General features: G+C 40.7%; 1 protein-coding gene across 10 annotated transcripts in view; it reads left to right on the forward strand.

Annotated features, from left to right (window-relative positions):
* Positions 1-16,622, forward strand: part of GBF1 (golgi brefeldin A resistant guanine nucleotide exchange factor 1) — a 78,397-nt gene that overhangs the window by 34,681 nt on the left and 27,094 nt on the right. For 6 of the 10 annotated variants that reach the window (XM_033148638.1, XM_033148632.1, XM_033148630.1 and 3 more), the window contains exons 4-15: positions 1,245-1,376; positions 2,024-2,142; positions 2,597-2,705; positions 3,091-3,151; positions 5,627-5,681; positions 6,991-7,089; positions 12,364-12,490; positions 13,881-14,098; positions 14,475-14,643; positions 14,846-15,057; positions 15,221-15,319; positions 16,161-16,355. In XM_033148638.1, the coding sequence (XP_033004529.1) occupies positions 1,245-1,376; positions 2,024-2,142; positions 2,597-2,705; positions 3,091-3,151; positions 5,627-5,681; positions 6,991-7,089; positions 12,364-12,490; positions 13,881-14,098; positions 14,475-14,643; positions 14,846-15,057; positions 15,221-15,319; positions 16,161-16,355 (1,595 nt within the window). The remainder of the gene's footprint in view (positions 1-1,244; positions 1,377-2,023; positions 2,143-2,596; positions 2,706-3,090; positions 3,152-5,626; positions 5,682-6,990; positions 7,090-12,363; positions 12,491-13,880; positions 14,099-14,474; positions 14,644-14,845; positions 15,058-15,220; positions 15,320-16,160; positions 16,356-16,622) is intronic. The other 4 variants (XM_033148635.1, XM_033148636.1, XM_033148640.1 and 1 more) reach the window with 1 other exon arrangement.

Raw genomic sequence — 16,622 nt, forward strand, 5'->3', positions numbered from 1 at the left:
AACATGAGTGATTAGAGAAATCTAGGAAGAGACTGACTGAACTTTGGTGTAGCAGGTATTTATGGTCATTCTACACTTTGAGAATCGTGTGTCTAAGGTTAATTTCATTATGTGCTATAAAGGAAAGTAAAAACAAAATGAAAAATGAAAGATTCCTTCCAGTAGCACCTTAGAGAACAACTAAATTTGTTCTTGGTATGAGCTTGGTATGGACATAAATCTGATATTAGGAATCACAAGACAGAGAAACCAGTAGGAGAACATTTCAATCTCCCAGGACATTCTATACAAGATCTTAAAGTAGCTGTCTTAATACAAAGGAATTTCAGAAATAGACTGGAAAGAGAAGTTGCTGAATTGCAACTAATTACCAAACTTAAAACCATGGAGAGACCTGGTCTGAACAAAGACATTGGATTCTTATCTCATTATACACGACAAAGCTATCTTTAGTCATCTCACCCCTTGCTTTTTCCTGTAAAACCAATTGCAGTCATTAACAGTCGTCAACAGGTTTTCCACACCTATCAGCCAATCACCCATTCCCACCACCCTTCTGAGTAATACCCCTCCCCACTCTCTCACTATATATAAGGGTCCGGTGACTTTTGTTTCAGTGTATCTGAAGAAGTGTGCATGCACACGAAAGCTCATACCAAGAACAAACTTAGTTGGTCTCTAAGATGCTACTGGAAGGATTTATTTTTTTATTTTGTTTTGACTATGGCAGACCAACACGGCTACCTACTTGTAAAAGGAAAATAAATTGGTCTTCAACACATTCTTTTATATGTATTTGAGGTGTCCAAGGCAAATTATTAATGACTGTTGTAGCGAGTGGGTGCTGAGTGGACCTAGTTTTTTGTCTGTGTGGCTAATATGATTGCTGGCATTCAATCAAAATACTACCATTTCTCTCAGCGAATTGGCCCCAGTATGCCACAGCAGTATGTTTGTATTTAAGTGGTGCTCTTGCAATTGAAACTCGCTCAGGAGTTTACCAAAATATTAAGTTTTATAATCTCTCTGTGCTTGTGTTCTATCCTTCTATTCCCTCTTTTGGGCCCTGTCTTTTTAAATTTTTATTTTTTCCCGTGCAATGTTTAACTTATTTGAAACTTTACATTACATCAATGAAATTGCTCAGTGTGTTGAACCATGAGAAGGGGACAAATTGCTCTTCCTGGACTGGAGGTGATGTTACAGAATTTTTTTATAATGTTGTGATTTGTCTTTTGCTTTAGAGCTTTCAGCCATTGAGCCTATTGTCTTCCTTCGACCCTTTCTGGAAGTTATTCGTTCAGAAGATACTACAGGCCCCATCACTGGATTGGCCTTGACATCTGTAAATAAGTTCCTCTCATATGCACTAATAGGTAATGATTTGGAATAATTGTTTTGCCTTCTAATGTCAGCTACAATTGGTGCATAATTTCATGCAACTGAGTGAATATCCCAGAAGAAGGATGACATTTTAATGCTGGGCATGGAGGATGATACTTTATCTCCTCCCTGCCCCCAGCATAGATACCATGCTTCTGGGGGAGGGAACTGAGCATGATCCATTTGGAAAATACTGAAAACTGATTACAACTGAAGAATGGAAAGTATATAGAGTAATATGTAGTGGTACTTCAAAACCAATATCCTTGGGGATCCTTTTACATGAAGGGTGGCATAAAAATGCAGCAAATAAGGACTGATCTTTTGTACCATGAATTTTGATGCATACTGCAAAAGAATTGGTATAGTGTGAAAACCAAGCTACCAAAGTTGGAACTAAAGATAACAAATAGCACAATCTAATTACTGGAGTATTAAATGCATGAAATCAATCCATTGCCAAATAAGACTCTATCATTTATTGAACCATAACTTGAACTGTGATTCCAGTCTGAGTAAAGGGTGCTTTGAATGAAGCACAGGGAAGTGAAAGGAAAGCCATGGAAATAAGAATGGAGAATTTTGCTGTGGTGCAGGTTTCCCCTGGTCTGATAATGTCAAAAAATTCTCTGTTATACAGATTCTAACCATGAGGGCACAGCTGAGGGAATGGAGAACATGGCAGATGCTGTCACACATGCCCGGTTTGTGGGCACAGACCCTGCGAGTGATGAAGTTGTCCTGATGAAGATCTTACAGGTATGTGGAACAAAGGGGCAATTAGTGTAATGTCTTGTGCCTGGTGCTCTGTTAATCTTGTTCCATGGAGGGAAGAAGATTGGGGAAGCAAAAAAGGGGTTGGGACTTCTACTTTAGTTTTCATCTTTATTTTTAAACTTAGGACTCATGTACCTGCACTAAAAGCTTTCCAGTGCAAAATAACCCTCGACTTAGAGAGGTGTTTTTGATTTTTCGTAGTGAAAATTAGGCTTCCTTGGTGTGGTAGAGTGAGGGGTGAGAGCCCAATCACAGTACGTGGCAAAGCATTGTTTGCTTTCATTCATTAAAGTGAGAGTAATAGCAGTTATGGCATGCAAGAGATGTAGTCCCCCATTCCTTTTCTTCAGTTGAAGTTTTCAGATATTCTCTGTTGTACATGAGTTCTCTTCCTGACACTGCTGTTGGAATGTCATCTTATTTGTCCTTCTTTCAGGTCCTGAGAACTCTTCTCCTGACTCCAGTTGGAGCTCATCTCACCAATGAGTCAGTCTGTGAAATCATGCAGTCTTGCTTCCGTATATGCTTTGAGATGAGACTTAGTGGTAGGTTTTCAATGCAAGAAAGCAAATCCCAAACTTTCCCAAACTTTCCAGAGTTCTGTCTGCAATATGAGTACGCACTGGAACATAAACAAGCATAAAATATGCTAAATATGCGAAGTTGAACTTAATAATAATAAAAAAGGTGTTTGCAGACCACTTTTTGCTCAGTTGCTTGTGTGTTTCTTTCACTCACCCGCTGTTTCAGCTCTGTAGCGCCACTTAGTGTACCTTTGCACATTCTGCTGCACAGCTGAGGCTGAAGCTGGTTTTAATAAATTTTCAGTAATCCTTTGTAAACAACACTTGGAGGGGAGTCTACTTGGAGAAGCCTCTAGATAATATCACACCAAGTAATGACACCTGTGTTATTTGTTTTTGTCTTCAGAGTTATTGAGAAAATCTGCAGAGCACACTCTGGTCGACATGGTGCAGCTGCTCTTCACAAGGTAAACCTCCTTGTGTTTGTTTCAGCACAGCTCAGGTGGCCCTTCAAGGACAGGAAGAATTCACACTTCAGTCGGGGGTGGGTGGGTAGGCAGGCGTGCTCCTGAAAATAACCCAGTCCAAGCATTATCTGGTCCATGCAAATGCTTGATCCTTGCTGAGGCTCATTCTTAGCATGCTAACTGTGGTTTAATGTGACATCCAAACATGGCAATAGTATTGGAAATGGTGCAGAGCAATGAGAACATGAATGGTTTGTCACTATTCATTTTGACTGTGCTGGTTTAAAGCTTAGCAAAAGGGTTTATGTTCCAAACAACATGCATCTGAGACACTTTTTAAAATGCAGGATCCAGAAGGGGGATTGTTAGGTAGTTCGCTTTACTACTCAATGTATTTCCAGTTAAGATGGTTTGTTCCTGCTTACTGAAGTACTTTTTCACCTTGGTTCACTGTGAATCTGGCAAAACTAAATTGGAGAATTTGTCTGTGACAAGGAGTCTGTGTCTGAGTTATAAGCTTTCCAACATATCCTGATACACTTTCCAGTTACTGTACCACAGCATTTATTCTATTATGACCAAGGATTTTCAAGAGTATTTCATATTAATCTAGATCAGATTGAGTATTTCCTATATTTGCTGTAGGAAATTGGGACACATAATGCTTAGGTTTTACAATGTAAAATGACATTGCTTACCTTTTATACTGTTCTGATGTTTAAAAAATGGGTTATTAATAGTTTTTTATCTATATTTCACTCTTAAATATTCAGTTGGATGTTTCCAGATGACATAGTTAGCTTCTGAAAAGGACAGAAAGGCAAACTACTCCATTTACAAAGAGCTATAGGTTTCCAGCAACTTTAAAAGCCTACTATCTCACTCAGTAGGGATGCAAAATGACAAATGATATATGAAAGAGAGCCCATTTGTTTGTGGTACTTTGTAACCTCAGACATCATTAGCATCCTGAGTTCTAGCTAACTACGCATTTCCTAGTTGCTACTTGGAGATTTTGGTTTAGACTTTTCAGGTAGGCACTCAGATATTAAGCTGCCTCGATCAAAGGACTGTGATAGAAAGTGAACATTGAACACCATGCATTTTGCACATGGGAGAGGCCTACTAGAGACTGATATTGCAATAGAAATGACCCTAGTTGTTCACTGAGGGTAAGTCTTAGCAGGAGATGCCAAGTACTGCTTTACTTTGTGGTCTTTGACTAAAAGGGCCAAACCTTAGAAGGTGAAAGTTTCATTGAGTAGCCTAGCAGGTCACATGAATATCAAAAGCATTTCTCTGCCTTTCGCCTCAGTTCTTGTCTGAGCTGTACAACCTACTTACCCACCAGCTGATTTTAAAATCTCCAGGTAACTGTTGCCCTTAAGCCAGCCCAGGACACAGCTTAAGGACCATTTTGAGTTTTAGGTGCCAAGAAACTCTAAATGGAATTTCTTTGACCCAGCTGAGCTAAAACTTGTGCGAATATATTTATCTTTCTATTTGTTGTCGTTGTTCATGAACCATTTATGGGTATAAATAATAACAATGCAAATTTATTAGATCTTATGTCTATATTGTTAGCAGTATATATACTTCAATGCTTTCTTGTATTTTTCAGTTAAAATATTTGAATTAAAAGGTATCTTTAGTCTTCTGCAGACCTCAAAAGTACACTTGAAACAATTCATTAAGTCTTTTAAGTTCTAATGAGTTGAGCTGGGGGATGTATCTGCAGGGACCAAAGAAAGATAGCTCATTCATAGTGGTTCTGTGCTGAGGGAAGCAGTCTACCCCCCGAACCCTCCCCCCCAATAAATCCATTCCATCTGCTTCCAGCAAGGCAGTTCTTAATTAGTTTCTACTATGTGGACAACTCTGCATTTTCAGTAACAATAACCATGTTACAGTTACAGGTGGGTAGCCGTGTTGGTTTGTCATTTTTAAAGAAGAGTAAGACTCTTAGCTATAATGTAAAATGTGAATATTGTTGAAAATGCAAAGACATCTAGACATTCAACTTTGCTTTTCTCATCCATGCCAAAATAAGTGCTCTACTGAATTAATGGGTCCACACAGAGAAGAATTTTCTTCTTCTTCTGGACTGTTAATGTGTTTTAGATACTTCAATTTCTATCATGCTAGGGCTGGCAACACTCAGAGCTAAAGAGCAAATGCTTCTTTAGGTGTTTCTGTGTTAGGAGTCAAAAGATTATACTTGACCAGTCATTTTTTGAAAATGTCAATTCAAGTCAAAGCTCTGACCTTTAGTCATTACCCATGAATTGATAAGACTGATTATTCCTTTTTCTGATTATTACACTGTAGTGTAACTTTTGATCAGAAGAGGGCAGATAAACCATATTCCAAGTGGAAGCCTTCAGGGAACTGCAATTCTACTTGTTTGCTGTCAGGCAGGAAGAAGGCCTTCCCTTATTCCTTATCCTTAATATATATATTTTCTTGTTGTTCCAGATTACCTCACTTTAAAGAAGAGCCCAAGAGCTACATAGGGACTAACTTAAAGAAGGTAAGACCCAAACTGTTGATGACTTCTTTGCTTCTAAGTGTTTGTAGTTATGCTATTCTGGGGGCAGGTGGGACAAATGTACATATGTATCAGTGGCGCAACTCTGAATCTTGTGCAGGCTTATCTAAGAAATGAGTTTGGGTTATGGCTCTTTATGCCAGTGTGAATCAGTCAGTCATCAATTGTATCACTTAATCATTGTAAGGAAGTGACTTTTGCGAGCCAGATCTGTTGCCTCCTTCCATTAACTGGCACCTTTTTTTGTAATCTTTGTGTACCTGAACAGAGTCAGCATCAGGAAATTTTTAGAGTCTTAGCTAAGGAATTTACCTCATGTCTCCCTCCCAGAACAGGGAAGGGCCCATACCTCAAAGGGTGGGCTGAATAGCTTCCCACTCAGTTCTTGTCTTGCTGATATGTGGGCAGCAGCTCATGTGTTTTTAGTAAGCATTTGATAGTTTCTTTACTTGGGTCTATTTCTCCTCTGTTTCTCTGCCCCCTTGTTCTCCCTGCTTTCTTATGGGGCTCCAAACTCCTGCTCTGTCTCTCTCTCTCTCTCTCCTTTTTAAGGAGATAGGAATCCCTTTTCTTGTGACCACACATCAATACTTCAGCGGTCATCCTTCGAAAAGTGTTATTCTTGTGGGAGTAAATGTCCCAACCACCACCATCACCGAGGTCCCTGTCACCTGGGAGGGCGTGGGGCTGAACAGTAAAAAGAAGCAAAGGAATCTGTTGCTTAGCCTGTACTGTAATAACAGTAGTATTTTCTTCCCTGTCAAGTTATACAGGGAACTTTATCAGAATCATACGGAATATTCAGGACAACAATTTTCCTATTAATAAATCTGATTTGTACAAGAGAGAAAATTCAGTTAACGTTCTGCAACTTTGATATAATCAAGAGTGAAGTGCCATAGGGTGCATGCATAGATCTCTTCCTAGATTGATGTATTAGGAAACATTTTGAGCTCAGGATTTGCACCAATAGGCTCAGTAGTACTTCTGATGGTTTATGCTTACAATTACGGGTGTATGCTGTGTTCAAATTAAGAGTGTGTCACATAAAGCAAGCCTTAGATGTAAAAGGTGGAATGCTTTTCTGTAAGCAGATCCTGTGTGAGAGCTTTTCATTTATCAGTGGGTGGCTCCTTGCATCTCATAGAGGTCTTGGTTTTCATTCTTAACTGTCCTGCTTTGCTTTTCATTATGTGCTTTACATCATTCCTTGCATTGTTACATGGATTCTGTCTTTGGGTTTAGTTCTCTTTTTTCTTTTTCAAATGGTACATGTGACTGTCTTTCACAGATTTCTCCATATCTCCTCAACAGACTGGAACTATGTAATGGGGAACAGTCCAAAGCCCTGAACCAGTTAGAGAGAGTACTACTCTTTAAGAAACTAAAGGTCTCTCTTTCTCTCCTTCCCTTCTGCAAGCATCTGTGGGTGGTAGTTATGTGTTGTGTAGCAAAAGCTTTCATTCATGTTTCTTATGCAGCATGGCTTTGGGGAAGAATGCATGTAGCAAACTGCTTCTGTTTGGGGTAGTGTTGGGAGGAAGGCTTTAAATATAGAGGAAGTGACATTGCAGACATCAGGAATGCTGTTGTCAAAATATTCTGAGAATTTATAGAGGACATGAGCTGGAAATGGTGCTATCGATGGCCAGTGATTAAGTTACCATCTCCTATCTTGAAAGCTATAGTTTTGTGCAGTTTATGAATTTCTGGAGATATTGGCACAAATGAATGAGGGTGGTCATAACTATTAGGGGCAGGGAAGCCGGCTGCAACTGTAAATATTGCTAGGTTTTGTGTATTGTCTAAGGTACGGTACAAGGCTTAGTATACGGTATCGTAGAATTGTAGAGTTGGAAGGCACCCCCTGAGGGTCATCTAGTCCAACCCCCTGCATTGCAGGAATCTCAGCTAGAGCATGCATAACAGAAGGCCATCCAATTTCTGCTTAAAAACCTTCAAAGAAGGAAAGTCCACCACCTCTCATGGAAATCTGTTCCACTGTCGAACAGCTCTTACCATCAGAATATTCTTTCTGATGTTTAGTTGGAATCTCCTTTCTTGTAACTTGAACCCATTGGTTTGAGTCCTATCCTCCAGAACAGGACAAAACAAGCAAGCTGTATCCATGTGATAGTTGTTCAGGAAAGGAAAAGCTATATGCAGAACAGTATCACAAATATGCAGGATCCACACTTTTCTATATCAAGTAGCCATTATTCTACAAAGTTGTTTAGCCAGAGCAAGATTTAGGTTTCCAAACTGATTATTACTCATAATAATCTAACATAAAATTCCTTCCCTTCTAATGTAGCTGGATTCAGAGAGTTTAAGGCACTTCTTCAGATGTCATATTTTAATTATTGTGGTGTAAAGAGTTCCACTTAGAGCTGCATGATAAACATTTTTCTTTTCCACAGATGATTTATGTCAGATTAGATTGTTCTTTGTGGATAAGGCAACTAACAACTGGCATACATTGCAATGCAAATTGTGAGATTTCATTTTATGTCCTTGATGAAGGAGGATTACATTTAAATTTCACATTTCACACTCCAGGTCTGCCCCTATAAGCTCTGGATGGATTCCTGAGTGCCACGAGTGTTTCTGGTTAATGTGGCTGCTATATCTGTTGAAGCCCTGCTCACATTGTGGGATATGTAGATGATTGAGAATATAAAGATTATCACTTCTAAGTGTCCTTCCACTGAATACAGCCCATTTGGTGTCCTGTTACACAAGGGTGCAGCAGCCAGCAAAGCAGGTGTGATAACAACTTGAACACAAGGCACAGCAAACTTAGGCCATAACTGTTCTAACACTGTGTGAGCCTACTTGGTGTCAGATGGTGCCAAATAAGCAATACTTTTTTTGGTCACTATTGCATCTGCATGGTTGCAGCCCAGTGAAGCTTTTCCCAGTCTACATTCTCTAGTCTTCATTCTGATTTTAAGGAACCCTCAATAGCACCATGATTTATTTGCTAAGCACGTCAGAAATAAAAAAGCTTGTGTCTACCTCAACTTGGATGGCATCATGTCAGCAGTCCAGTCAGTGAATGTGTTCAGAACATAACCCATTTAGAAATCGTATGAATTTCAGTTTTTGAGGCCTGATTATGTGGATGTGTTTCTTGGAGGTGTGTGTTATATTATCTGTTTGCTCAAACCTTGCACTTCCTGGCTAGCATCTCATGATGACTGACTGGTTCCATGAGTTAGTTATTTCAGTGGTACCCCGCTAGACGAATGCCTCGCTAGACGAAAAACTCACTAGACGAAAGGCATTCGCTAGCAGAAGGCTGTCTCGCAAGACGAATTTTTCAATGGACTTGCCTCGCAAGACGGAAAAATTTCTGATTCCCCCCCCCCCGTCAAACCACTATTCTCCCGTTGGTGCTTCGCAAGATGAAAAATTCGCTATATGACAGCACTCGCAGAACGAATTATTTTCGTCTTGCGAGGCACCACTGTACTTCATTGTGATAGAAGGTGGTCCTGGTTGCATTGAAGTGGGACAGTTATGAAACCACTCCTGAAGAAGCTGTCCTTTAATCCTTAAAATTGTTCTTAGTATTGTCTTGTCACAAATGTTCCCTTTTAAGACAAGGGCTGTATATCTGTTTCTAGATTACCAGTAATGGAAGAAGGACAGGAGGAATGTGAACCTGTTAATTCTCCTAGACCTCTTAGTGGTTTTTGAGTTCATCCACCATGGTCCCTTTCTGGACTGGAGGTTGGGTGAGGATTGACTGCAACATGCTCCAGTGGTTGTATTCTTATCTGTATGGCTGGTTTCAGTAGGTGATGCTTTGAGCCTATTACTCTGTTCTGAGCCACTTGTGCCATGGGTTCTGCCTCCCATACTGTCATCTGCGTGAAACCAGTAAGTGAGGTCATAAAGTGCTGATACTTGACTCTAATCAGTGTGCTGATGATGACCACCTCTGTCCGTCCCCCCCATTTTCATCAAATTCAAGTGAGGCAACAGTGGACAGTATAAGTGCCAATAAATTGAAGCTCAATCCAGATAAGATGGATGTACTGTCTGGATGGTATTGTATTCCCCCTAAAGTATTGGGTTCACATCTTAAGGTTGTTGTTAGACACCCAGAGACAGGACCAGATTTAAGTGTCATCAGTGGCACTAAGTGCTTTCAACTAGCTAAGAACCCCTCTTGGCCATAGTTATACATGCTCTAGTAGCATCCAAATAAGACTACTGCAGTGTATTATGTGCTGCCCTTGAAGACTACTTGAAAATGCTATTTGGTCCAAATAGAGCTGCTAGACTGTGGAATGGGTGCAGCTGGGCAGCACATACCTCACAAATTCTAAAGCAATTTCACTGATCCTTAAGTCCATCTCCAAATACAGTTCATTTTGTTGGTTTTAACCTTTTGAAGTCCAGTACAACTTGGGCCCTTTTTTAGAAAAGCAACTGCCTCCTCACCTATCCAGCTATTAAAATAATTACCGGTAGCTAAGGTCCTCCTCTGGGTGCTCTTGCTGTAAGGGGGGGGGGATGATCAGGGGAGGGGCCTGTTAGTTGAAGTCCTCTGCCCTGGGAAATACCTTCTAGTGAAGCTCACCTGGTGCCAAGTTTAATGAGTTTTAGGTGCTGGCTGAAGTTCCTTTTATTTTCCACATACCTTTTCTTTTTTAAAATAATAATAATCATGCTGACAGTTGCTGAATTTATAGTTTTTGCTGATGTTCTTCAGCTTTAGTGTTGCGTGCTTAGGTATTTTCAAGTTTATTTTAGTTTTTGTTCAATTATAAGTCATCCTGGAAGATCATAGAATTGAAAGGCGGGCTAATAATTTAAAATGAGTGGTATTTTCCCTGCACAGCAATCTTCTTGCTATCTTGGCTGTGAGTCCTGGAATACCTGCTTCCTGTCTTGTGGGTCTTTTCCCACCTGACCTGGGAGGGTGGGGCCCCGACTAACTCCCGCTGCAAAAAATGAGGCTGCTGACTCATGGGCTGGAGTGTTGTTTTGGGTTGGTTGTTGTTGCTTATGGTTTTTTGTATCTTTGCTATAAATCTTGTTGCGGAAATTGTTCAGTTTGGTTGTGTATTTTTTATGTTTTATTTATTGTTTATGACTACTTTTGTTGTGTTGCAGATATGTATTTTTTCATGTTGTAAGTCGCCTTGAGCATAGTTATTGTGGAAAGGTGGCATACAAATAAAATTATGTATGTATGTATGCCTTGCCTACACACCCCTTAAAATAATTAGATCAAATATGCTGAGTTTAGCTGAGATCATGCCACTTCAAGATTAGGAGTTAGAACGTGTGTTTTAGTGCTAAGCGACCTGCTCGTATCTCAGGTGGTTTGACTTCTATTTCTCACTTTCTTTTCTCCATCAGAGGTTGGTTTGAGTGTTTTTGCATCTCTAGAGCAGGCATGGGGAACCTCATCTGGCTGCTGGGCCTAATTCCCCCCCCTGCAGACCAAATTTGGTAGGTGGCAGGGCCACTCACCTGTCCATCACTTGCTGCCAGGTGATGACTACCAGGGCTTTAAAGCACCACTCTGAGCCAATGCAGGGACTGGCTGTGCTGCCTGCCCCACACCTGATTTCACAGGTGGACATAATATGGTGAGAACAGCCTTGTGATCTAAATTGGGACATGCGGCAGGCCAAATATGACTCGCAGGCCAGAGGTTCCCCACCCCAGCTCCAGAGGCAGAGCAAAAGTTGCAGTGCTTATTTAAAGAAATGATTTATTATGTGATTAAATGCACTTAAATCTATTAAGTTTCCTTTTGTTTACAACAAAGATGTTCCAGGTGGATTAGAAAGCTGCTTTTATTTAGACATAGCTATAGAATGCTGCCTTTGTAGCCTTTTAATTTGCAAAAGAGATTTCCAGGTGTAAAATCAAAATTATATTTGGGTAGGCCTTCTGGAAGAATGCTAAGAAGTAGTAGGGGAATGTAACTGGTCAAAAGGCCTACAATTTATTTTTCACAGCAGTTTCGTAAAAGTCTTAAGTGGGATTCTAAAATCCATGTAATAAAGAAAAGCTGGCAGCCCAAAATGTAATGCTGCACATATATCCAGGCAATGTCACCCACCCACTAGACAACTTACGCTCTTCTTTGTGTGTGGGAGGATGATGTTCGGAGCCTGCCAACAAAAGAATAAATAAATATTTGTGAGCAGAGAAGAAAGATGTCTCCACTACAGAAACATTATTGCCTTTAAAAAAACAACTATGTAACTCCATCCTCTCCAACTGTATCCCAGTTTGCAACTTGTTTAATTGGTCCCAGAGAACTCAACAAGAGCGACTGAGAACAAACTGAGGCTCTCCTCACCTGCATAACTTGGCTTTTGATTCGTTCCTTGGTTATGCGAGAATGTGGGAGAAGGAGTGGTTTGTTTGTTTGCATTTAAATACATAGGCACACAACAATGAGATTCAGGCTCAGCCCTAGACATATCTGTGCTAACAAGTTTTAATGTATTTTATAAACTGAAGTAATACACAGGCGATGAATTTTCAGCTAAAGTTAGGCTAGATCATGAGTCATGGGATAGGAAGCATGGGTAAGCTGGCATGATCTTAGGGTTCTAGGTCTGATCAAATGCTGTTGCCAGTTCTCTTGTGACGGTGAATGGCTATAAGAGATATTCTATGTGTTTTACAGTTGAAAATGCGAGCAGGGGGGATGAGTGACTCATCAAAGTGGAAAAAGCAGAAGAGATCTCCACGGAACTCTTGCCATGTAGCCAAAGTATCTCAAGGAACAGAGCAGCTTGCTCCTAATGGTACAGGTACGGCAAGTGATATAACATGTAAATGGAAACCCAACTCTAATGATAACCTTAACCATGTTCTTGATAAAAGGTGTTCTTCAAAGATTCTGCAACCACAGAATACACAATAGTATGGATATTGGTGAACAAACAGAGCTGTGACTGTTGGGAGCCATACACCAGTTGGCTTCCTTGCTGGTGTTTGGTGCATTATAGCTGGACACTGCTGTGGAGCCTGTGTTGCAACCACCTGAATCTGCCCCACCTCTCTGCATCTTTGTTCCATGATTGTAAAGGAGACAAATAAAGTCTTCCCACTTGGTTGTAACTGAATAGGGAGAAAATAATAAGTGGCAATATAGGTAACAAAATTAAAGGGCACCTTAATGCTGCTGTCTTTGAAAAATCTACTACTTAATATAAGACAGTTACAAAATGCATTGTTTGCTTGAAATAAGATATTTGAGAGTGGTATAACCATTAGCAAGTAAAGTATGAACAATTAGCAAATACACTTTCAGTTCATCAAGAAAATAGCTAAGAAACTTTTTTTTTTGGGGGGGGGAATTATACTACAAAACTAATAATTTTAAATTAGCAATTCCTGAACTCATAGAATTGCACCTTGAATTGTGCCTAGAAGCCAACAGGAAGCCAATGCAGCCCAGTGGAATACACTCTGTGCAACCCATTCCAGTGATAGAGGCCACTGTGTTTTGTGTCAGCTGAAGTAATTAGTGGCGGCCCAATGTACTATGCATACACAAGTGGGAGTGTGGCCCTGAGCCGCTTAATAATGGGTGCATTGCTTGTGTGAAACCAGGGATGTTTTTGGGGGAGCAGATCTTCCGGAATGCACCAGCCCCTTACCTGGTGGAAATCCAATATGTGGAATATCGCAGACTCCTCACAGCAGCAAGGTTAAACGTCCTGGAAACAGAGGTCTTGTCGGGAAGATATAAGGGAGTCCCATATGCTCTGAGAGTCTGTCCCTGTGCCTCGGGAAAGGTTGAATCAACCGAACACATTCTCCTGACCTGCCCATTTTATGTTGCCCTTAGACAGAAACTGATAGCTCCACTCTTGGGCCACCTTAGCCTGGTAGATGGAGAATGTCAGGTTTCGTGTTTGCTGAATAATTTTACTGGCACCACAACTTTTGAGGTGGCCAAATTTCTTTTTTTGGCCCTTAAACAGTGTAAGGTCAAAATCGATGGTATCTATGGGTTTTTATGTATAATTTACTTTTAGTGTATGTTCTAGTGTAAACCCCTCTGAGTTGTCTCAGGTTTTAAAATTTGTATGGATGATTGTGTTCTGACTGACGGTCGAATAAATTGTTTTTTTAAAAATAATAATAATAATGGGTGCATAGCTACTACTTATTGCTGCTGTTTCTTATCAACAGGTGGAGTTAATTTCATTGATGTACCTTCTCCCGTCTCATCTGGAAGTTCAGAAAACGCATCTACTACAGTCAGCCCTTCCACTGACAGTGGCTTAGAGAGCTCCTCTCAGATCAGTTCTAAGGAAGATCTTACGGACTTGCAGTTGGTCAACCCTTTAGGAATCAGTACATCAGTGCCTTTAACTGAGTCTAGAGCTAGAGAGCAGCTAGAGCCCCAGGTATGAACTTAAGCTAGTTTGTGATAAACTGCTCATCTGGAATATAGTTTGTACAATCAGCTGACCTAAAGGAAAGTTCAGGCAACTCTGGTCTTCAACTAGTTGGATAAATTTGGGTTAAGAATAACATACACATTCTGAAGTAGCAGAGCAATTCCACAACAGTATAAGTAGCCTAGCCTTCAAATATAGACCAGCATTTGCTGCTAATTTAGGTGTCTGATGTCTAGCCACTCAGCCAAACATTGAGGTATGTAGTCTGATTATGAAAATTTATATTATCTGAATAAATGGGGTTGCTTGTGTCAGTGAACTGCTCATGCAGCAATGATAGCTTATACTAATTTTCCTGTATTGTTAATTTGTGTGACTAAAGAATGAATGCCCCCGGGAAGAAAAGACGTCGTCTGCCTCAGTGGAGTCTATCCCAGAGGTTCTGGAGGAGTGTACATCTGTAGCTGAACACTCAGACTCTGCTTCTGTTCATGACATGGACTATGTCAATCCCCGGGGAGTGCGGTTTACCCAGTGCTCTCAGAAAGAAGGTGAGTGCTTTGAAATAAAAGCAGGTCTTGTTTGCTTCTATCCATCCCACTCATTGAAGTGGGGGGGGGGGGGAAAGTACCGTCTCATTTGTCCTTATCAGTAATATTTTTATTTAAAAAATCTTTTGGGCTTATTGGAAAGAGGTTGGCTCAGAAGTGCTATAATTGTGACCTTTCTACTTATACTCCCTCCCCATTCCAGGCACAGCTTTAGTACCCTATGGATTGCCCTGTATCCGAGAACTACTCCGCTTCCTCATCTCTCTCACTAACCCACACGATCGCCACAACTCAGAAGTGATGATCCACATGGGGTTGCAGCTGCTCACTGTTGCGCTGGAGTTGACCTCTGTTGCAAACTGTCCATCTCTCCTAGGACTGGTGAAAGAAGAATTATGTCGATATCTTTTTCAAGTGAGTTTTGGACTTATTGTAGTCTTATGCCTATTAGGCAATATCTGTACGGATATAGGCCTTGTGTTAGTGTGGTCCGGAAGAAACATTTATGTTGCAATTTTGGTTTGCTTTTCAAATAGAGGGAAAATGAACAATCTTTCAACTTCTAATTCTTCCCTAGTTACTGAACGTGGAGCGACTCAATCTGTATTCAGCTTCACTTAGACTTTGCTTCCTCCTCTTTGAGAGTATGAGAGAACACCTGAAATTCCAACTGGAGGTGAGTCTTTTGAAGTGTGCCTACCTTTTTTTTGGAGGAGGTAATTTAAACAGCTTTGTGGCTTTGTTTATGGATGTGTAAGAAATCCTGTTTAAGAATTTAGGAAAGTGTGTAACTGGAGGTGACCTTGTGACTTTATGAAGATTGGAAGGCACTGTGCCTGGGAAGACCAGTCCCATTGACAGAAGTGGTGGCTGCTTGGTCTCTCTCCCTGTCATCTCCCATAGAGGCAGCACTCAGATCTATAGTTGCCTTGATTGGAATGTTGGAGTCTGAGCAGCAATCATGGCCAGATTTGCATGCTTCCCTCTCCTCCTACTGACACTACTTTTAGTTTCAAAGAATCTCAACCTAACATTGCATGTGAACCAGAAATTCTGGTTCTTTGCATTAAAGTTCTTTGAAACGGGAAGAAATGGAAGGAGGAGCACACAAGCCTGACTCTTTGCCTGGACTCCCTGAGGATTGGCCACATAGCAATAAACTAGGAGTCGGTAGTCAGTGAGCCATGAGCTGCATGCCACCTTTGGCCTCCTTTCATGTGGTCCTTGGCATAATCTTATTCTGATGGTAAGGAGGGGGAAAATAGGGAAAGGGGGTGGCAGAAAGAGAGAAAGAGAAGGGCTGTTGTTCCACCACTCATTCTAGCTCTGCCAGTTCTGGATGTGACTCCAACAAGTTGTCTTCAAAGGAATGCAGCTCTCAACAGAAATATAGTTTCTTAGCTTTGTGCTTATGGATGGTTTAGTTGTGCTATGTATAAACCGCTGTCCCAAATGAAATTAAATACTCTGCATTGTTTTCCATCCTATATACTGAACTCGTCTCTCTTGTCTACCAGATGTACATAAAGAAGCTGATGGAAATTATCACAGTGGAAAACCCCAAGATGCCCTATGAGATGAAGGAGATGGCCCTGGAGGCCATAGTTCAACTCTGGAGGATTCCTAGTTTTGTCACTGAGCTGTACATAAATTATGACTGTGACTATTATTGTGCTAACCTTTTTGAAGACCTCACCAAACTGCTATCCAAGGTCCTGAAAATGAGCTACTTTGTTCTTGTCTTTCCATTAGGATGGCTCAGCAAAAAATAATAATACAGATGTAACTAGATCTGAGTGTGTTTGAAGAATGAAATATCAGCCATGTGCTGATGTGTTGGAGGATGGTCTGTTCAGAACCATGGCAGGTGGGGAGGTGTGGGTAATCCTCATGCAGCAGGGTATCTCTAGTCTTGCCCTTTGGTAGAGGGCATGAGAAAGAATTGTATCTCACCCCCAAGCTGCTATTAAATCATAAGA

This window comes from Lacerta agilis, chromosome 5, assembly GCF_009819535.1.
Source record: "Lacerta agilis isolate rLacAgi1 chromosome 5, rLacAgi1.pri, whole genome shotgun sequence".
Taxonomy (NCBI): Eukaryota; Metazoa; Chordata; class Lepidosauria; order Squamata; family Lacertidae; genus Lacerta; species Lacerta agilis.